This window comes from Nuphar pumila, chromosome 14, assembly GCF_984573655.1.
Source record: "Nuphar pumila chromosome 14, dmNupPumi1.hap1.1, whole genome shotgun sequence".
Classification (NCBI taxonomy): Eukaryota; Viridiplantae; Streptophyta; class Magnoliopsida; order Nymphaeales; family Nymphaeaceae; genus Nuphar; species Nuphar pumila.
This window is the reverse complement of record NC_143262.1, coordinates 10,374,991-10,398,829: the sequence shown is the minus strand read 5'-3', so window position 1 is coordinate 10,398,829 and position 23,839 is coordinate 10,374,991. Positions and strand designations below refer to the sequence as shown.

Genomic DNA, 23,839 nt, shown 5'->3' with positions numbered 1-23,839 from the left:
TGCTCTATACACACATAACTTATTTTATTATATATCTTACCACAATTGGATCATTGCTTAGGGTGGGGGTCTGGGTTTGGTTCTCTTTCTGTTGTCACATTTTTCTTTATATGTATACATCGCGAACTACCTAAAATATACATACAAAAGATAAAGACATTGGATTAGTTCATTAAAAAACTCTAAATAAATACATAGAAGTAATTCATTCAACAACTCTTAACAAATACACATTTTGCAACAAGTGGTACTCAAACATATTGTTATTCGTGCTTTCACCTGTTATGGCCAACTTCACTATATATACTACACTTATATACTACAAGTGGTACTATAACATTCTTTTGTTTTATTGTCTGTCTCTTTACCTTAGGTTGCTATGGCTTACAAGTCACTTTTTTATGGATAGACATGAATAAGAGTCAATGGAGCATTGTGTGAAACATTATAAACCTTCGAAAAGAATATAAATATATTATACACAGCTTGATATGATTTAAATTTGAAGAACTTGTCACAATAATCCTCTAGTAACTTACCTTCGTACAAAATGCATGTGATCGCATGTTCGCACAAAATCCTACTAACCTGCCACTCTTCACAAGAGTATAAATGCTTCTCAAGATCAATACCGTAATTGTGAGATCGATCGTGGGATTCATACTAATGTCGGTGGTAATGCACTAGTTGCACACATAGTTGTATTTTTTTCTTAAGAGTCTTTAACTTTTCTTTTACTTCAATCACCACAACACCGGGCATTTTTTGCCATATATATTTTTTCTCAAAAAAAATCTTTATAATGAGATGAAGCCTCTCAATAAGAGACATTTAGGGCTTGTCACGTATGAGGAGAATCCACAAATTGAGGCTCTCTAATATATTAGACGTTAAGTACTCATATCTTCTTGCTAAAAAGTAACGGTTAGCTCAATGTTTCAGATCCACTTTGATAGCAGTATAATGGTATGCGACTTCATCTTGCTCTTGGACTTTTGAAAGAAAATAGTTGTGTTGTCAAAACATCATTTGTGTAAAAGTTCTCCATTGTTTACACACATTTATGTCCCTAATTAGTTCGGGCAACTACATGCCCTCCGTGTGCCTGAGCTCAATGTTTGACACATCAATATCACTCATTGTTTGGAACAATTGGATCTTCACTAAAGAACTGAGCTCAATAGTTGGTGCCTAAGATAGATACACATTATCTATAGGATTTTCATCATTTTATTCATCAACAATATCTTGTACATCACTTCCAACTGCTTCTTGTTTAACTTTGCAAACAATTAAGTAAACGTCATCATTAAATAACATTGACTTTACATCATCATCATCCAAAACATCTATCAATATATCTTGACTACCTACTTTAGTAGAATAACTATATCAGAGGCTCAATAACTCTTCTGCAACACTAATATATATATATATATATATATATATATATATATATATATATATATATAATGTTAAACATAGTAAACCTTAAACGGTAAATTTGGTGTCAAATATTAAATAAAATACAGGTGAACATACGTAAACATCAACATCAACAACCAAACACATATACTACAAGGCTACTAATACTCATATCTATAAAAAAAAATCAGAATAAAATAAAACTATATATATAGTTTGTATGAAACTCACATTTCGACCTAACTGGGGAAGTCAATGAGAAGGATATTGTAACCTCCTCAGAATGAAGCAAGTTCTAAAGGAAAAAAGGGTTAGGGTTCTTTCCAGAAACAATAAAAAAAAAAGAAAAAAAGGAAAAAAAATGACTCTATGATTTAGCAAGCATGTACAAAAATTCATATGCTAAAAATGTATACATGTCAACACATATTTGCTGATCTTATTGAAGATAATTTTGTCCAGGGAGATTCGCAAGCACTCTTCGTGAAGGTAGTATATTATTTGAGAAAGTAGCACCATATTTGCGATCTTCGTATAAGAGTGTGAAGGTTGGTGACATTTACAAAAATTATATATGAATGTCACAACACATTTGTGGATCTCCTTGAAGATCATTAACTTAAAGGAGATTCACATGGTAGCTCGCGAATGTCGTACTATATATATGCGAAGGTAGTACCTTATTTGCATAGATTGATCAAAGCGTGAAGGTCGAGAACATTCACAAACATTAATATGCGATAGTCGCCACACATTTGCGTACCTCCTTGAGGATCAAATACTTAAAGGAGATTTGCACAATAGCCCATGAATGTCATCTATATATGTGAATCTTATACGGTATTTGTGAATGTACACATTTTAGTTACAGAAGGTTTACAAATTTGGTTATGGAAACTTCGTGAGGTCTGCAAAATCATCGTGCAAATGTATTTTTTAGTAAAAGGTTGCAAGCAGGGATGGCAGGGGACAAGGTCTCTATCCTCGCCCTGTCTCAAAATTATGTTCTCCATCTTCACCTTCATCCCTGCACGGGTTTTGATTTTAACCTTCATCCCTACCTCCATCCTCATTTCATGTTCTCCATCCCCGGTCCAAACAGGGTGAGCTGGGGCAGGGCCTCGTTTCTCTTCTGTCCACTGTCATCCCTAATGATATTTTAGTTATTTTACTAATGGGGATTGAGGACAGGATGAAGGAAAGCGTAAGTCTATCCTTGCCTCTATCCCAGCACGGGTTTTGATTTTAACCTCCATTCCTGCCTCCATCCTCATTTCATGTCCTTCATCCCTGGTCCAAACGGGGCGAGGAGGTGTGGGGCCCCATTTTCTCTTTGTCCAATGTCATCCCTAGTTGCAAGATCGGGACAACATACATATATATCACGCGAACCTCATGAGGTTAGCTAGTGTGAAGGCTAAAAATGTTCTAAAAAAAATCATGCATTTATGAATTTAGACATGAGGCAGAATTCAAAAATTGTGAAGTATTTCGATAAATGTGTTATTTTTGTTGTACAATGTAATCATTTTTTATATTTTTTCATCAATTAGTGTAATTCCAAACATGATATGGTACCCACTGATTTGGGTTCCAAGATCAAAGAAATGATAAAACAAAACTTGACAAATAATATTCAACGGGTTCCTGTGTCAAGCTGAAGGCCCAAGATCAAATCATGCTGACGCGTGGGGGCTGCCGTTGCTTTATCAGTGCTAGTTGGTGTCTTCAACCCGAAGTTTTACCTTGCAGGGAGGCGAGCCCATTAAGTGACCTGGTTTTGGATTCTTTGTCATCATCAAAAGATTCAACAAGTTTTTATCTTTTATACGAAACCCTACGATCTTTTTAGTTGCAATTGCTATGGCACTTAGATGCTTGGAAATAGAAATGATAAATAAAACAAAATAAAATAAAGCAAATAAGGTCTTGTTCTCTCTGATGGTGCATTTGAAATTGGGAATGTTGTTCATGAGTTGGCTAAGTAGGTCAAAATGGTGGGTCCAAGTCCGATCACAACTCACTACGGACCTAGTCAACCGTGAGTCCAACGAGGTCGAACCACGACCCAGGTCCACTAAAGAAACTAAACCAAACCAAACCTCGCCTCCCGTAATTCTTCGATTCCTGTGGGGGTAACACAGTCATTCCGCGGCAGAAAACTACCGGCCTCGTCCCCTGTCACCGAGGCCAACGAAGGATGGTATGAAGCACCGATGCTTTTTACTTGACGAAAATGCCCTCGCCTCCCAAAAACGACCGGTCCAGCAAATATCTCTCTCTCTATGGTGGGTAGATTCTGGGGCGTCATGGTGAGCGGGAGGGCGTCGTGCGAGATCGGAGCCGTCCTCGGATTGATGGTGGGCTCCGTCGTCCTCGTGGGGGCTCTTGGGGTCTCGCCGACGCCGCCCGCTTCTCCTCCCGTGTGCCGGGCGATCTCGGCCGTCGATTTGGTGGTGTTGGGGCTCCCGGAGTCGTGCTCCCCGTTGGATTTGGGGACCGGGCGGGTGTTTGGGGGAGATCGTCTTGGCGTCTTGGAGGTATCTCGTTCCTTCCTCGGCTCCTCCTCCTCCTTTTGTTTTTGGGTTTGAATCGTGGCCGAGTTCTTGATTCTGGGTTTTTCTTTTTTGGGGGGATTTTGGGTTTTTTCTTCGGAGTCTCTATGTGCGGCACTTTGTTGGGATGCATTTCGTTTGGTAATTTTTGAGATTTTGATGTAAATATGCTTGTGAGCCGAAAAAGGAGTCTCCATCTCACCACCACCGCCGCCGTCAACGATCATTGTCCCATCAATTTGGCTGGCCTTTGCGTCACCGTCGCAGCCTCCACCACCACCAATAATCGTTGTCACATCCATTTGGCTCGCTTTGGCCACCACCATCACCAATAATGAGTCCCATCTATTTGGCTTGCCTTTGCACCACCATTGTCCCATCTACTTGGGTTCGGCCTCGCGAGTCCCGTCGCTCTACTCGTTTCTATCCACCAGTAAACTCTGCATTGCACCACGCTACTTCATGTAGCCTCTCATTGCATTTGCGTCTGTCCAAGTCTTTATCAGTCTTGCCCTTCTCCTAGTTCAATTGCCGGTCCTGAGTTTGGATGCAGCGAGAGGTGGGTTGCTGTCTGGTTTGGCAGCAGGGAAGCTGTGAAAGCCTTTTAGAACACATGAAGATGAGTTTTCCTAGAAGTTATAGTTGGTGGTTTCTCGGGATATTGCAAGCTTTCTATAATCAATTCTGTGTAAATTGTGAAGGGTGTCTTTCATTTATGATGTCAGAGCATGTCCTTCTAGAAGTCTGGGTTGTCGTAACGAAATCAATTTTTTCTTCCATGGAAACTGCATTGTCCTTAATCTTCCTTTGTTGAGAAAACAAATTTCTTCTCCAATTGGAAAGCTTTCATTGAGATATCTGGGTATGTCAAGGTTTTAAAACCTAGTGACACGGGACTCAACTCGTTCTTTATTGACTTGTGACTCGGCGGGTCAACTCGGTGACTCTGACCGGGTTTTGTTAACTTTTGATTTTAAAAGAAAAACAATATATAAATTGTCATTTAAACATATAAAGGTTTGTAGAATGGCTTAATTACTAGTTTAATTGATCATAACAAATGCCGAGAAGTCCCTGTAGCACCAAAACCTATTTCTTAAAATAACATTTGCAACACAGACAAAGACGTGTCAGGGATGATTGGTAGTCGGTACCACATACAAACAAATCCACCCCCACCGAATATGGGTAGGTACTTCTCCAGACCAATGCTTTGATCTATATGATACATTCTGTATCTGGAATTGTTAATCATAATGGTTGGTATCTTCAATACAGTGTTGGCCATGGGTATGCAGGCATGCAAACACACATGCACATACACACATGTTCAAATTCATTATCCACATTATTGGTGGCTGAAATTTGCATGCTCATAGTAGAGCATCACAAAAATCAACTGTTAAAAGCACAATATCATGCAAATCACATCTCTGGATAATCATATATGTTTGGATAAAACATCAAACAACAGAAAATATGACCTAGATCATCTTAACCACTTAGCATCTATCTAAAAAAATGCCTTCCCAGACATTGGAAATTATAGGAATATGCCCCTAATAAATCGCCAAGCCTTACTGCATCTATATGAATTAGCCTTTAGAACATTGTCTTAACATAGATACCAGGCTGATGAAATTTGAAATTATGAATATAATTGATAGATTTTAAGAGCATAACTTTGGGTAAAAAACTAAAAAAAAAAGAATTTCAATCTTATATGTTTCCAATGAAGTTTTTTATTCATTCTAATGTTGTGTGCTTCTTAGCAAATATAATAAACACATCTCTGATAATTTTCATATGCACTAAATGTGAGATAATTTTCATATGTACTAGAAGTTTTTTCTTCAGTATGATCTAAGGCCCAGCACTCGCCCGAGTCAGGCCTGAGTCTTGGCAAACCGAGTTTGCCTTGCCGGGTTGACTCGCTGGAGGGCCGAGCCGAGCCGAGTCACCGAGTTGACTTGGCGAGTTTTAAAACCTTGGGGTATGTACATGCCTTCTGCTATTTTGAGGTCTTCTCTTTGCACTTTGATTGAAGATAGGGTTGGGATTAGAACTCATTCCTGGATGATGCATTACCTCTTATGGTGGAAAGAGTTGTGCACTGGTATTGTGATCTGTACTGACCGGCATTCCTTCATATTCTTTGAGATCCCAAAGAAAGTGGATGGCCAGAAAAGTTTTTTCAAGTTTTGTGGAATAAAATGAGTGGATTCAAAGTACGCCATGCTGTTTATTTAGATCACATTACTTTGCCAACCACTTTGAGGGGGTTGGGTGTTAGAAGAAATGGAGTGATGAATAAGTTAGCCATAATGAAATGGTGGTAGGCTGGTAGCTCTAGGAAGGAGAACAAGTGATGGACGAACTTGTCAATGGAAAAACATGATTGATAGGTCTGGAATTGTGGATGGGTTGGGAGAATGTTTTGGAGTACTTCCCAAAGTAAAGGATAATCAAAGTTGGCAATGGTGGATGTGCCAGATTTGGAGGAATACTTGGAAAGTAATTACACGGCAGAGAGTTGTTTTCCATCAGTTTTTGCTGTTGTTAGACATAAAGATGTCATAATGGCAGATTCTGGTCTTCCCAGTGGAGGTTGGGATATTGGTCTGAGGAGGAATTCTATATGATCTGAATTGGCGGGAATGGAAACTGTTGATGAGACTATTATTTCACCAAATCATTTCTTCATATAAGGAGGATGTATGCTGGACATATGAGAAGGGTGTTTTGTGGCCAAATCTTGTTATCTATAGTTGATCAAATCTAGGGTGGTCCCTTTCCCTAGGTATGTATTGGGGGCAAAGCCCCATAACAGTGAACTATTGTCTTTTTGTGGTTCGTTTCTCTAGATGGAGCGGCCACAGGTTAATCTCAAAAGTGGATTTTGCTCTTGAAACTCAATGCCTGGTGCTACAAGGGGAAGGCGTGCTCTTTCTGTCTTTTATGGCCAAATCTTGTTATCTATAGTTGATCAAATCTAGGACAGTCCCTTTCCCTAGGTATGTATCGGGGGCAAAGCCCCATAACAGTGAATTGTTATCTTTTCCTGGTTCGTTTCTCTAGATAGAGCAGCCACAGTTTAATCTCAAAAAGTGGATTTTGCTCTTGAAACCCAATGCCTGATGTGCTACAAGGGGAAGGCGTACTCTTTCTGTCTCCTCTCTTCATTAGTTAGTTTAATAAGTTTCTTTGATTTAAGAGTTTCTTTTACAAGGAAGTACAGGGCTGGGCATGAATTTTGAAATTTAGATTGTGAGTTATGCATTGTGGAATTTGAAGCTTCCTGTTATTTTTTATGTTCCCATCATGTGAAGAGGTATGCATGGAAATGATATCATGGAAAAATCGTCTAACCCTAAGTATGATGAATAACTTGGTGACTTAATGTTGATGTCCTCTTTCCACGAAGAAGACAATGAAGAAGATGAGGAGCATGATTTCTTGATGTATGTATTGGTGAACATGGAGCTATTCAAGGAGATGTCCTGCCCACTAGATAAAAGCAACAAGGACTGAGGGGTTCATAGTTTATGTGCAAAGTTGAAATATGTCAATAAGTTGATCATCATGGAAAAGGTGTAAGGTTTCAGCAAGTTCCAAACTGATGAACAACACAGTTTCAAGCTTTCAAACTTCTGGGAGAGAAACAAAAGAAAAATAAAACGGATTTCATTAACCAATATATGCAAGGACAAGTTTTTGCAACCAAGGTTTATGCAGAAAAATGGGTTGATGCATTAGAAATACAGTAGGAAGAAAACAAATAACAAGGGATGAAGTTGACACTGAGTCATTGCCTTTGATACGTGAGCCTTTTAAATCATGGGTGTTTGCTGGTGTTTCAAGATCCAACCAAGTGGAGCAATCCCTTCTTGATTACATTGAAGCTTCAGTATCCCATGTGCTTTATTGATTATCTGGTGATAATATCTCTTGATTAAACTAGATCTTCTTTCTAGAGTAATATATGAGATTTGTCTTTCATTCTGTTGGCTATATTCAATACTATATGGGTGAGGTTTTGAGAACGGTTCTTAATTCTGTTTGTTACCGAAACTGTGAAGATCATCTGTAATATTTTAGTTTTAACGTTTGTCTTTTCTTATTAGCTCTTTTGTGTGCATCATCATGCCAAATTGATTTTCTTATTTTTTATTGATGATTCTGTTCTACATAATTGGTTGGGAGATTGAGGTGCTTTTTTTCCAGGCATCCATTTTAAGTGGGCCCAAGACATTTCTTTAATTGCATGTATAGAAAGTGAGGCAAACTTTGGGTTCAATTTTAATTTTCAAGCTAATATGTTAGCCATGTCTGTTTATCATCTTCAGTTTGGTAGCTGCTAAATTTATGTTGCTGTGACATTCTTATGTAGCACTTCTATTCCATTGGTTTTTGAGATCTGTTTTTCTCATGAGATCATTCCACTTTGCAGCATAAACTTGATAGGTAGATCATATTGCATTTTTGTGGATATCCTTTTTGAAGTCCTTGTTTTGCTTTGATTGCTGTTGTTTGGTTTGTTCATAGTTCTTGTTGCGCAACTTAACTCTCCTGCAAAACTGACGTGTCCTATCTGCATCATGTCCTATGAAGGTGGATGAGGTTTCTCTTCAGAGGGCGTTGAATCTAATTCATAGAGATAGTGACAATTATGTTGCTTTGCTCTTTCATGCATCCTGGTGTCCTTTCTCCAAAATGTGCATGCCTGTGTTTGTGCTTCTCTCTTCCTTGTTTCCCACCATCCACCATATTGCAGTCGAAGAATCTGCTGTTAGGCCAAGGTATATGCATCTATTTCAGCTATTGGCATTTTATACTTTCTGTGCCTTTTGAATGACATAAAAGTGTGACTGCAGTGTGCTCTCAAGGTATGGGGTTCACGGTTTCCCAACTATTTTCCTACAAAATTCCACAACCCGGGTGCGGTATCATGGGTCAAGGACTCTCAGTTCTCTGGTATCTTTTTATATGGATGTTACAGGTATGGCCCAGTAAAAAATATACTTGTAGATTGTGTTTTAAGTGTTTTTGCCTGGGTGTTCATGTGGTGTTTTGTGGGGCGGTACTTGGTATTCGTGACTTCCTGGTTGAGATGTGTGCATGTTTTGACCTGCATATCCTGAACAGAAATGGGTTTCAATAAATGTTTTAAAACCTTTATAAGTGACTGGACTGCTGGGGTAGCTTTGTTCGGTTTAAAAGAAGCCCAACTATTGGGTAAACCTGATTTGAACCCTAACATGGAAAATACCAAAGGATTTACTATTGTTCTAAATTCTTTGAACCATGCACAAGCAAATAAGAGTCGCATTCATGGTTAGACCTGTTCTTGTTCTGGTTCACAGTTGAACAAGTTCAATCGTCGGTTTGTTTTGATTTGGGCTTGATGCTCTGAAAATTTATATGACATTCAACCATGCTTGTTGCTGATATGGGTCTTTAATTAGTCAAATATTAAATGACTGATGGTAGCTTGGATAGTGTAATCGTCATGTCTGTTTTTAGTGTGCAAATGAAAACTGAAAGTTGATGGAACTAAGGTATAGAACATTCATCGTGTGAAACAGGTAGGTTCATGGCTTGCTTATTTGTGCATCCTGAGATCAACAACCTGGCTGACTTGTGGTGGATGCTGCTATTTTGCAGGCATCAAGCCATCATCTCCAGATCTGGAGAAGATGATGGACTTGGTCAACCCAACGAAGATGGCTAAAGATGCTGAAATTGAATACTGCCCATTTTCATGGGCAAAATCTCCTGAAAAGTTGCTTCGTCAGGAGACTTACCTAGCATTGGCTACTTCATTTCTGGTTCTGAGGCTCCTCTATTTTCTTTTCCCAAAGCTGCTTGCTGGGACAAAATGGTTTTGGGGGAGGCACGCACAAGGCATGGGAATTGCGATCCTCTATGAACGTGTTCGAGTTTACTGTGAACAAGCAGTGTATATCTTTGGTCGTATGTGCTGCATGCTGAATCTCTGCAAAGGGAGCAACTTACAGGGAGGGGCGATGAATGCAAGAGCATGGGCTACAAAGTCGCTGGCTTCTGTATCCATAAGCGAAGGTACATCTAGTAGGACTTCCGTGATGAATTAGATGCAGTGAGGAGCTTTTTACTAGCCTTCACCAAACAAGCCATGTACATGCTTTTTTTTTACCCCCTAACGTTGGGATCTAAGCAAAGTCTGGTAAGTGGATTTTGTTCTTGGCCTCTTTGTAGAGAGTTGGCAGCTGGGCGTAGCAGGAACAATGATCAGCCTGTAATGCTTTAATCCAGCACTTGGTTTTTCAGAGGTGACCGTTTGTTCTGTCACAGATAACTGTTGCATTATTACTTGTAACAGTGTTTAGTTTCACGTATATTTCTCTCATATATCTCTTCACAGTTTCTTAATCACTGTGGTCCTTCGCTGCATTGTTTCTCATGTTTCCTGCTAAAGAAATTCATGGTAAGATATTTTAATGCCAATTGCTTCAATAATTGCTTTATTTGATTCCTAGATTTCTTTGCAACCATTTGCTTCATGTTTTGCCCTCGTATTTGCTTCATCTATAAACCAGCAAGGAGGATGCTATATGTACTTTTTTAGCAGCAGTATAATGAATCATTTATCTTGAGTATGAAATGGGGCACAAGGACATGCACGAACACAGAGCAGACCATCGTACACAAATGTAATTGCCAGCATCAGCTTAACTCTTATCTATTGTGGAGCCGTAAACTGCCAGTGGACACCTACATGAAGTAGTCTTGGTTAATCGATCGTTCCTGCAGTCAACCATTGCCAAGAAAATGGAATTGAGAGGAGAAAAGAGACAAGAAAAGCCAGAAAACGGCTGCGATGTCATGTGGCTGAAATTAACAGCTTGTTCATCTCGAATGCCATCTGAGCTTGAGATATAGTAAGCCGATGCCGGATCCCTTGGCATGGTAACGATGAAGAAGCACCATTTCACATAACTCATTCCCTTGTTTGTTTGTGAAATCACTCGAGTATGGTGGAACACCTTCTATAGGTTCGCTGTATCTTTTGCCAAAGGAGTGCATACCATTGTTTGCAGGAGCACGATCATTATGGACTTGGGGGATATACAGATATCTATTCTAGTTTGGTTTGGTAGATCCTACCAGACTCGTCATCTGATCAGTCTGGCCTTCTATTTACTTGCATAAATATGCATCCAGATCCAAGTGTATGCAACAAAGGCATCACCATCTATGCAATGTTAAAATATGACAAATGGTACTGATCCGGTTGAGACAACCAGAGGCATCAAGGTCAGTCCGAGTCCGACCTGTTCCTGCCTATCAGGGCATCATATGACTAGTGGCGGATCCACTTAACAAAACTCTCAAACTTATATACCCATAGGTTGGTGTGAATTCTTTAACTGTGACATAAGAGTGTCGCTAACCATTTTACTTTGTATTGGTTCATTAAAGATTTCTTTTCAGGATTTAGAGAGGATTAATGGTTAAATGTAAAACAAAATGGGAGAACTGAAGAAATATGGGAATGTAAAAATAACCTTCTCCGTGAACAAATGACATGGTGAGAACTGAGGAATGTAACTCGTAACTATGTTCTGACACGACGCTGACACGCTAACCTAATTCTCAATCAGGTGTTGAAAAGACGCATCTGCAAGGAGATTTGGGACCAAACCAAGCTTGAGATTTTGGACTCATGGCTGGTGGCTGAAGCACAGTTTAGGACCCGTTTGGGAACTGAAGTAGTTGATAGAAGAGGGATTAGGGTAGGGAAGACATTGACATGTTGAGTTAGAAGCTTGTTTTGAGCTTCTTCTGCAGGTCACTAAAGGCTCAACCGGACCGACTTGTGCTCGGTTAACCTTTCATCAGGTTATACATACGCACCTTAGCAGTGTTGGATGGAAGAAACATTGGTCTGATTCGGGAATTAAATGGTTTGATTTTAATGAATCTACGTCTCATTAGCAGAGATTTTAGAATGAGTGGAAAGGGGTAGTGAACTTTGTTACAAGCCCATTGTGTGAGGCAACTCACCAGAAATAAAAAAAAAATCCTAATCGTAAAACACAATATCAAGAACAAAGGATAGTGCTGTTACTTCTCAAGCCAATTACTTTTTTTTTTCGTATGAAACCAGTTAAATGTAATACAGGAATCATAATTTCTTTTTTCTGAAAGGCAAGCTGGGGTTAGGCAGACGCCTACCAGTTATACAACTATACCACCGGGTTTTGAACCTGCAACGTCCCAACACAAGGTAACGTGCACTAGCTGCTCCTACCAGACAAGCGGAGTCCCCATTGGTAGGAATCACAAGTTGTAAGCGCTCTGATGGACCCATTTTAGCCCTCTAAAAACCGAGTCTGGATCCTCATAATTCGTAACAAGACTATGTAGGCTATCGAATAATCCAACCAAGATGAAATATACAGTCAGCGAAGAGTTTGAACAGCCCAAAACAGAACTCTTATCGAATAAACCAACAAAGATCATGCAGTCAGAAGAACAACCCAAAAGAGGAGTTCTGACAGGCAAAAAGCAGCTACAAGAAATTTTTACTTCTGAGAGAATGTCGATAACATGGGCCACCAATTAGCTGCCTTGTGAATTGAGAAGATTCACAAGCGAATGAATAAGAAGATGCTAAGTAGTCAAAATAGGATTGGTTCTATATCTCACGATCTGCACTTCAAAAACTAAGCAATGCTTCCAAGGATAACTGACTGGAAAAAAAGGCAGTTTATCCAAAGCCAAATGATGCAAAAAGTTGCTGTTAGGAAAAAAGAAACAGATATTAATATATTTATTTATTTTTTAGAGAAAAAGTAATAGATTTATATCGTTAGAAAAAATTCAAACTAGCCTAACCTGTGGCAAAAGATCTCACTGCTGCAGAAAATGGTTGTGTTAAGTGGAACTTGAATCCTTCTTCAGAATCTGATGACACAAAAAACAATCAGAAATCCATCTCCCAAGAGTATGAGAAATCAAACAAGATCATCCTCCTTGAAAAAAAAACAAAGATCCTGAGACTTTCGACAAACAGCATCCAAGAACTTAATGTTCATATCACATCTTTCGTCCAATGAAATATTGTCCTAATGAACGCTGAAAGAATTTAAAGCAACAATTGAATGCATGTAACATCTCATTGACAATCAAGAATGCTTTTTAACATATATGCACTTTTCTCCAATTCGTTATTGTTTTTTGTTTTTTGATAGTCAAACTGGGAAATGCACCCAGTGGCATTCAGACTTGAGACATCTCATACTGGATTGACTTTTATCAGCCAACCATCATATCCAATAATCAAACATATGCATGCTAAGAAAATGCACTAGTCTATCTGCTGACAGCAGGTGTGCAAAACCTCCACATGATTTCTCAAGACTACTTGCAAATGTCAACTCCATCCTATGGATCTTGATGAAGGGAAGATACAAATATGGAACAGTGAGATTAAGCTGAGATACTTAAAAAGCAAATGCTTCTATGATTAGTATCCATGCAGATAACCAAAAAAATAAAGTACACTGGACTATATGAGGAGACAATTATTGGAAAGAACAAGGGCAAATAAAAAACATCTCAACCATGCCAAGTAACATAGTCACAAATAAAAATAAAATAAACATAGTCACAAATATATCCAATATTTTAGAATGCAATGATGTTCTTGTGAGATTTTCATTAAAGATATTAAGAATGTTGGATCATAATATTTTGAAATATTAGCACTTGTATATCATTCCATTATTACAAAAAATGTTACAATATTTCCTATTTTTGATTTCCAATTAAAATAAAATGTTGTATTCATTTATTTTTAAATATTTTGATTTCTGACCTTTCATAAAAAAAGCTTTTACTTTCACTTTTTCACTTTTGCTTTTTACTGACCCCTTTAACTTGCTAAGGTTTTTTGGGGAAAATTTAAAATTCCAGTAAAATTAATAAAGTCACCAGTGATTTCTTTGGAAAACGGAAAATTGTTCCACAAATAAGCAAAAAAAAAAAAAAAAAACTGATTAAATATGACAAATAACAAAGATTCAAAGATGATAAAGAAGTACAAAAGTAATAAAAATAGAGAAAAAGAAGACAATATCAATTTAAAAAAAAATGTTTCTAATTCATTCAGTTTCTGTTTTTTTTTGCCAGTTACCAATCTTTTTTTTTTGTCTTGAGGCTTTCCAATCATACATTACAAAATTTGAAATTCTTTCCTTTGTCCTTTTCCCTTTCATTTCCTTCCACAAGCTTCTCACATGCATGGCATACTAATTGATGATTTGGCTCTCAAGCCAACGCAATAAAATCTATCCAAACATTCTAACACAAAATTTAGCTTACCATACATCACAAAAAATTATATTCCATCTCCCAGCATGCTTATCAAAAAACCAAAACAAACTATATCCCCAAGCAATATGAACTGAATGTAAATTGCAGCTACGATCATGATACGAACCATTGTGAAAACAAATTCAGCATGTTTGATGGAAATGGCAAAACAATTTTTAACAACAGAAAAATAATCATCATAGTAATAAAGAAAGGACCTGTCCAATGCAATCCTTCAGTCCCTGTAAAATTGTTTCATCTAGTGCTCTCTCAGCAAGCTCATAGATGAAGCCATTACCTTCTGGACCACTAATCTTGGTCTTCTGCAGATATCTATATGGTAATGAACAGGGTAAGAACTGCGACCAAATATTTCAATGGGATGTAGAAAGCCTAAAGTTTAAAAGAAAATTTCATCAAACTCATTTTAACTTTGTTGCAGAAGCATTTCCATTGCTTGTTTGATGCTTCCAAATAGTGGATTGTTTTCATCATTTTCATTTACTCCCAATCGCCTTAAGTGGTGCCATAGATTATCTGCAACACTTGCAACACATCAGGTTATCACATTAAGTATATTTGTCTTCAAGAGTAATTGATACAAGAACAAGATGGAGGAGAAAACACACCTTCTGAGATTCTACCTCCAGCAAGATTAACAATGCTAATCACGACAAAAGCAAACCCAATCATGTGTGAAGTTTCCCTATCCTGGACGTATCTGCTATAAATATCAGATGGTAACTTACTTCTAATGACATAAGACTTAATCTCTGCCACACCTGGATGCATTGAGGAAAAAAAATGTGAGGCTTAGCAACCTCAGGACTAAATAACACCTTGAATTTTGAACTGTCAATAACCCACTTACTTGGTTGAGAAGAACGCACATTGCTATTAGAGGAAGGACGAGAGCGCTGAAGCTCTCTCAGTTCATATCCAAAGATACTGGAGAGTTTATCCCGTGCCTCATTGATAACAAGTGAAGGAAGGGAACGCTGGTGATAGTTTTTAGTTACTAAAACATGTAAGCTCTTCCCTCTTAATAGGAGCCCCGAAATTTTGGTGGTTCTTGAAGAGAATATACTGGATTACTTCTGAAACAAGCTTATCTTTCTCCTGCAAAGATAATATTAAACTAATTATTGCACAAATATCTTGATGATAGCATGAGTTGGTTAATTTCACGAGAGGGTGAAAGACCTCAGAAGAGATATCACATTCCACGTTCTCGCCATGAAAATGTGCCATCCTGTAGCAAGAACCGCACATTAGTCATTGAAATTTCCATGATAATATATTTCAAGGTAGATCATTGAGCTAAATGTAATCATCAAAGTAAGTTTTGATTTCATGACGGACAAAATTGGATAGAGAAACAAAAATATGGGATTCGACACAATCTCTTTCGGGCATTTCATCAAACAGTTGATCTCCAACTTCTCACTCCCCAAAAGACCCAAAAAAATAATCACAACGGTAAAAGAAAAAACTATTCACAACCACCTCCAAGCACCAAACTAAAACTCATGTACAACAACAACTACTTAGCTCAAATAAAAAATGCATATAGTAACACCCAAATTTGATAGAGAAACGAAAACATGGAATTCTGTGGACACAATCCCATTCAGGCATTTCACCAAACAGTTGAGATGCAACTTCTCACTCCCCAAAAGACCCATAAAGAATAATCACAAGGGTCAAAGAAAAAACTGTCATCTGCTAAAGTTTAGCCTATCCATCAACAACGGAAGCGGATAACACAAAACTACGTTGAATTACTTTGCCAAGTGCTGTGGATGGCAGAGTGGTGCTTGATTGGGGTCCAAATGGGCCAGCTGTTTAGAGGAGCGAAGAGAAGAAGGAAGCTTGATGCAGAAAACAGAGAGAGAGAGAGAGAGAGATCTACTTGACTTCGGATTGGTTTATGAAATTTCATATTAGACTCAAATCTTACTTGACTTCGGATTAAGATCTCTAATTTTTCCAATGTGAAAAACATAAAATATTTAATGTTTTCAAGGTGTGGACCCGGTATGGTTTATATAAACTTTGTAGGACTTAGAGATGGCTTTTCCTATCCTAGGTCCGTTTGGGCCCCCAGATTCAGTTAAAATATTACATTTTTTTCAGTCATTGAATCATTGTGTTCAAGAGTGACCAACAAGTTGCAAGAAAAACTGACTTTAGTTTAGAGTTTGCAGTTTATGACTTGTTATACATAGGATTCGACTTGTTTACCAATGGTCTGAGCTCGTGACTCAGCTTGTGCTCGGGCAAAAAATGTCATGATATATATATATATATATATATATATATATATATATATATATATATATATATATATATATATATATATATATATATATATATATATATATATATATATATATATATATATATATATATATATATATATATATATATAAAATCGGGAGTAACACCGAACGCCCCTGACGTCGAACGCGTTAGGGGCATCCGCGTGTTTTTTTTTTAAAGTTCTTTTACTTCTAAAAGTGTCTTCAGCAGAAAAAAAAATTGTTCAGTGTATCATCGAACACTTTGTGTGTTCGGTGATACACCCTAATGTATATATATATATCATGTTACTTGTGCTCGCGTAAAAAACTTTGTATTTTTTATCTATAAATATGATTTTTTGAAATGGGAAGTTTTAATGCATTTTGGGCGGTTGATTTTTGAACTTCTTAAAAAACCTAGTCACATGTCACAATCACATGATTCAAAACTTATTTTCTACTAAATAAGCCTTGTAAATCACAATCATAAGGTCTGATAGGCAAAAAAATAAGAAAAATATGAAAGAAGGTGATTTATTCTCATTAGTTTTGTGCCTTCAATAGCACCAAATATTAACTCACGCCTTCAATATATATTTTATTCAATTGTTCATGTTCTTGCAGGATTGGACCTAACGAACTCGCACCCCACAATTTTCCTAACAAAGCACTGTAGCTAATGTAGAAGTAAGATGCAAAAATCCCAACACAGTATAGATAGAGGATAGAGGGAGAGAGATACCTCTACTGAAGCCAAACTAATCGTGTTTGGTTCCTCTGTTCTAGTCATGCTAAGGCATTGCTTTCACTCCGACATGGGTATCGGCGTTGGTCCAATAGAGAAGAGAAAAGAGCAACAGAAACCATGTTGGTCGTGCCCGATGCCTCGGTCTGCTCATGCTAGGGTTCTAATCGTGCTTCTGCTTTCGCTCTATTGCTACTCGGCTCCTCAACAAAGAAGAGAAAGAGAAATGGAGGGGGAGAAATGATTGGGAGAGAGAGAGTCTCTGTCGTTCTCCGATCGGGTTTCTGCTCCGTTCATGCTCTACTGCTGCTCGGCTGCTCAGCCAAGGAGAAAGAGAGAGGGAGGGGGAGAGACAAGAGGGAGAGGGAAAAATGAGTGGGAGATGAGGAGAGAAAAAAGAGAGGGCACCAAAGGGGGGGAAACAACTTTAAGTACGACCCAAGCTGGCTTCCTCTGAAGGAGAGGGTTGCAGGGGAAGAGAGAGGGGGAGGGAAGGCATCGGGGTCGGGTCGCAAAAGAGGAGAGGGGGAGGGTTGCAAGGGAAGAGAGAGTGGGAGGGAAGGGGTCGAGAAGGGTTTTGCGTTTTTTTTTGTAATTTATATAGGGGAGATGTTGGCCGTCCGATTGCACATATCATGCGTACTCTCTCTCTCTTTCAAATTCGATTTGGAAGGCTTCACCAACGGGTCATGTCCCATCTAGATTGCGGCTGTCTTATTCCTATGTTTCTCTTATATCTAATATGTATTTTGGTAATGTTGAATGGTGAATGTTTAAGTATATATATATCGGCTATCATCTTAAACTTCAGTTTAATTTATTTATTTGCCCAAATAAACTTATGGCTACATATTGTTTTTAGTGGAAACCTACATTTTTCTATGACAGAGGCAAAGAAGTGAAAGATTATAGATTTGACATTAGATTAAATCTTACATAAGTTGAAACTCAAGAACTCAAACACAAGCATACACACAGTTTTATGTGGCCTACATCTATGGTAATCTCTCTTTCTATCTATTTATTATTTTTTTTTAAGAGATGAGAGGTTTATTTATAATACTCATTTGGTTACAAGAGGAAATAGATTCCATATTCAGATGATCTTGACTCTCAAAATTACATATATTAAGAACTCTTCTTTGAATATGTTTCACTTTCTTGGAGTCTCCTCGATTGACGAGGATCATGAATGAGTCCTTGAAGTTGGACTCTTGATCTATCTTGAAACCATGTGGGCTCATTGGAGAATGCCGCACACGTCCATCTTGATCATCTTCTTTATCACCCATGCAATCTCATCTCTCCAACAATGAGATTGAACTTGAATTTAATGTTTTCAAACCGCCTAGTGGGTAGAGGTTTGGTTAAGATATCTCTAGTTGACCCTTTGACGCAATGAATATAACTTCAAGTTCCTTTTTTTCTACTTTCTCTCATACAAAGTGAAAATCTATTTCAATATGCTTCATGTGTGCATGAAAAACTAGATTTTTCATCAAGTATGTGGCCCTAAAGTTATCACACATATTACCAAAATGCTATGTTGCTTAGCATGCTATTCACGTAAAAGATATCCTAACTATTTGAGTTCAAACACAACATTTGCAAGAGCTTTATATTCAGCATTAATGCTTGATTTGACAATAGTTTGTCGCTTGAATGAGTTTTAAGAAATTAAGTTTGTGTCAAGGAAGGTAAAGTAACTACCAGTAGAGGGTCTATCATCTAGGCATCCTACCTAATCAACATCTAGGTACCCTGATAGTTGTAAGGATTTACTTTTATAAATGTAAAAGATCATGCATTATTGTCCCCTTAAGATAGCAAAGGATTCTCTTGACATGGTTCTAATGGTTTTGGGTTGGAGCATGCATAAATTGACAAGATTTATTGATTGTGTAAGCAAGTGTGAATATGATATATTCAGAGTGCCCCAACGATGCTTCAATAATGAGTGATGTCTTCAAATGGTTCTCCACACGGCAACAATAACTACCGTTGGAGTAGTTAGAGGTTTGGCCTCTATCATATGACTTTTTTTTAACACATCCAGGATATATTCCTTTTGAGAGAGAATCAATCCATTTGACAAGAAAACTGCCTCAATCCCTAGAAAGACACACAAAGACTTGAGATCTTTAATGGAGATTTTTTTTTCAAACTTATTGGTCAAGTTTTGAACTTCTATATGAGAGTTTTCTGTCACAATGATATCATCATCATATACAAGGACAAATAATGTGAATTCTCTACTTTTTTTTAAAGGCAAGCTAGGGTTAGGCAGACCCCTATCAGTTATACAAATTATACCATTGGATTTTGAACCTAGAATGTCCCAACACAAGGGGACGTACACACACTAGCTGCTCTTGCCAAACAAGCGGAGCCCCTGTTGGTGAATTCTCTACTTCTTTTAATAAAGTGAGACATTTTAGTCTTTGACTCAACAAAGCCTAGGTGGATGAGATAGTTATGCAACCGTTTAAACCAAGCTCTAGGAGCTTGTTTTAACCCATACAAAGCTTGATTCAATTTACAAACCTAACTTGGATACTAACTATTTTCAAACCCTTATGGTTGAGCCATATAAACTTCTTCTTGAAGGCACCCATGCAGAAAGACATTATTCACGTCTAGTTAGTGTATGACCCAACCAAAGTTCATAACAAGAGACAAGCAAAGCTCATAACAAGAGACAAGATCCACCTGTGTGTAGTTCTAACAGTAGTAGGTTTGACCAAAGGACTAAAGGTTTCAAAATAGTTGATTTCTTCCTATTGGTTGGTTGTACCCCTTAGCTACAAGTTTGACCTTATACTTGGCAATAGACTCATCTGCATGTCTTGATCTTATAGATCCATCTACACCCGACTAGGTTTTGGGTAGGTGATGCAGGGACCAAGACCTAGGTTTCATTTTTTATTAGAGTGTCATACTCTTCATGCATAGATGTTTGTCACTTCTTTTCTTTGTTGACCTCAGTAAACGTCTCTAGTGCAGACTCTTTGGACAACTCACTTATCAAGGCAACACTTAAGGAATATCGATTGAATAAAAAGAGTCTTGGTTTCAAGGTTTCATCTTGGGATCTGGTAACCATGATATGAGTCCTCGCAGGTTGAGGAACTTCTGCAGGATTTTGGATCAAATTTATTCTTGAGGAGGCACTAGAGTCAAGGCTAGCAGAGGCTATAGGAGACATGTTTTCAGGACTAGGGTCTAGACTAAGGGTTTGTGATGTAGGTGGGATAGGTTTTGGACTGAACGATTCTAGCGTAGACAGGGTAGGTGTAAGTAAATAACTTAATAGAAATATATGAGAGTTAGATAATTCTTTCTTGCGGTGTTGTGAAGGTTCTTGGGACTGTAACAAACTGGATACTTCTTTGAAAGTGATAGGAGCAGTGGAACCAGTATACAAAAATTTTGTTTCATCAAAGGTTACATGCCTAGATATGAACACTTTATTTGATATATGATCAAAGCACAGGTAGCCTTTATAATTTTTTTCATGTACAATAAAAATGTAAAGCTTGGTTTTGGGAGACAATTTTGAAGAATTATATGACTCTAGATAAGGATAACAAGTACATTAAAAAACTCTTAAGATAAGTATAGTCAAAGATTTGTTTTAGAAAAAGCTCATATAGAGACTTGTTATCAAGATTTGGACTAGAAAACTTGTTTATGAGATAGGTGGAAGTTCTGAAAGCATCTACCTAAAACCTATTACTCATAAAGGCATAAAACATCATACTAAATCCAGTTTCAACAATATGTCTATGTTCTCTTTCAATAACCCCGTTTTGTTGGAGAGTATAGGGACAAGCAATTCAGCGCTTAATATCGCTTAATATCATATTGATTTAAAAAACTTGAAAAGGCCAAAACTAAGAAATTTGTCACCCCTATTACTGTAAAAAAAATTAATTTGGAAGCCAATATATTTTTTCATAATATTTTTAAAAGTTTCAAAATAACTCAAGGTGTCAGATTTTCTGCCTAAAGGAAACAACCAGAAAAAACAAGAATAATCATTGACAAGCAACAAGTAATGTCAATAACTTCTATAGAAATCATAGGTGTAGGACCCCACAAATTAGCATGTATAATTTCAAGAGGATGAGAAGCAACCATCTTAGATAAACTGAAAGGTAATTTGTGAGTTTTTTCAAGTATGCAACTAGAACATAAATCAAATAAGTGCATTTTATTTCTAAGTAAGTGTCTAGAACTAAAAATATTCATTACACCCTTATTAGGATGTCACAGCCTGCATTGCCATATGTCAGAGGAATTATCTTTCTGAGCATGAAACATCCCTACTCCTTTTCTTGGTTTCTTATTTTGTTGGTTCCAGATGTATAGTTCTCATTCACTTCGTCCCTTTAAGAGGGTAGCCTTATTCTTTAAATCCTTAATATAGAAGTGAAACTCAAAGATACAATTGTTAGCATGTGTAAATCGAGCAACATAAAGTAAATTCTTCTTGATTTGATGAACAAGAACATCTCTAAGTGTAAAATACCTATTTTTTGAGAGGAGCTTTAGGTTACCTATCGTGGATATGGGGAGATTAAAACCATTACCAACTATAACTAAATCTAGACCTTGATATTCCAACTTGTCTGTCATACTTTTTTTTTTGTGGTCATATGATGGGTGGCACTTGTGTCTATGTACTAGTTAGAGTTTCCAACTGAGGACATGTTCAAGAAAGTATTAAAAGCTTTAGGAATATCTCAACATTGTCATGCATTATGATTTCTTCTACCATAAAACTAATAAATAACCCCCTGTTGATTTGGATTTCTGTTTTCCTGATTACCATTACCTTTGCCCTAATTATTTCATATAGAAAAATCATGACCACGACCACCAAAGTTTCCAGAATTTTCATCTCTGCCTCTGCCGCCACCTTCTCTAAATTGTCCTAAAAACCCTTGACTACGACTTTTGCCTCGCTGAGCAAATAAGGCAGTAGCAATAGAATCTTAAGAGGATCTTTGACTTATCAACTAGATCATTTTCTCCTGATTCAACAACATATCATATAATTTATAAAAGGATGACAACTCATTATGCATATTAATAGTGGTAACAAAACTCTCATATTCATGAGTGATGCCATTTAAAGTATACACCAAATCATTATCACTCACAATTTCATTAACAACACTTAGAGAGAATCCACAAGAAATTTAACATGATTTAAATATTCTATCATAGATTTTTCTTTCTTGCTAACATCTTGAAGATTTTTCTTCATTTGCATGATTCTAAGGTTAGATTGAGAAACATAAGCTTTCTCAAGGGCTACCCTTGCGTCCCTAGCACTGGAGATTCTAACAATTTGACTAAGCACGTCCTCAATCATAGTGACCTTAATCCAGCTTAGGGCTAGCTGATCAAACCATTTTCATAGAAAATATTTAGGATTTATAGGGCAAATTTCACCTTCCTTAGCCACACATAAATATTGCTCTAGAGCAGGGCATGAGCCATCAACAAATTTAATCAAATCTTGACTAATCATAACTAATTTAATATGAGATTACCATAACAAATAACTATTGTAATCAAATTTTACCAAAACAAGGCTTGAAAAGATGTTCTACTGGATCGCTTCATTGGAAACCAATGATGTAGACACAGATGAAGAACTCATAATGATAGCACACAAACTTCAGAGGCCCAAGGTCGATCCCAAGACAAGGGAAAACACACTCTCACAAGCACAACTCTAAATAACTAATTTTAATGCTCGGGTATGCACAACCTCAACTATGCATACGAGAAACACACAAGCAGGACTCACCTGATAAAGTTTGCGCCTGACAAGGATCCAACCAGGAAAGCAACACAAGAGAAGTTTACTATCTCAGCAATCAACAACTCATGCCTTTAATACCATAAAAGAGATTAGATATGACATTAGATCAGTTCTTACATAAGCTGAAACTCAAGAATGCAAACACATGCACCATAACATCCACAATTTTCATGCCTTTATTTATTTATTTTTATGTTTGTATAGTGTGTTTTGAGGGTATGATGTTGCGAGAGTTTGTTTGGATCAAGGGTCGATCCAAAATCCACGTTTTGGTCCATAGAGAGAATCAGTTCGTAGATGGGAAGTTGGATTTTGAAAATTTGTTGGATTCGGTTTTGAATTCAAATTATTTGAACCAAAGGACATGCCCATAATTCTAAAATGCTATTTTTGGGATTGATTTTTTGCAAAAATTGAACTTGTGTTTGGGGTTGATTTTTCTGCAGAAATTGAACCTGGCTTGAGACTGATTTTCTCTAAAAATTAAATTTGTATTTGAGGTTTTTTTTTTGCAGAAATTGAACCTATGTTTGGAGTTGATTTTCTGCAAAAATTGAACATGTTTTGGGCTATTTTTTGCATAATTCAAACTTGTTTTGGGGACTGATTTTTTACA

General features: G+C 37.3%; 2 protein-coding genes across 3 annotated transcripts in view; one reads left to right on the top strand and one right to left on the bottom strand.

Annotated features, from left to right (window-relative positions):
- Positions 1-2,961: 2,961 nt before the first annotated feature.
- Positions 2,962-23,839, top strand: part of LOC149816327 (5'-adenylylsulfate reductase-like 3) — a 45,638-nt gene continuing 24,760 nt past the window's right edge. For both annotated transcript variants that reach the window (XM_089987621.1, XM_089987620.1), the window contains exons 1-4: positions 2,962-3,965; positions 8,592-8,779; positions 8,855-8,979; positions 9,645-10,061. In XM_089987621.1, coding sequence (XP_089843747.1) covers positions 3,711-3,965; positions 8,592-8,779; positions 8,855-8,979; positions 9,645-10,061 — 985 coding nt within the window. In that variant the 5' untranslated portion in view covers positions 2,962-3,710. The remainder of the gene's footprint in view (positions 3,966-8,591; positions 8,780-8,854; positions 8,980-9,644; positions 10,062-23,839) is intronic.
- Positions 12,176-17,885, bottom strand: LOC149816328 (uncharacterized). Its single transcript, XM_089987622.1, is given in 8 exon segments — positions 12,176-12,762; positions 12,861-12,929; positions 14,558-14,876; positions 14,969-15,121; positions 15,211-15,364; positions 15,366-15,458; positions 15,543-15,591; positions 17,385-17,885. Coding segments are annotated over 5 exon segments (558 nt in total). The 5' UTR covers position 15,591; positions 17,385-17,885; the 3' UTR covers positions 12,176-12,762; positions 12,861-12,929; positions 14,558-14,766.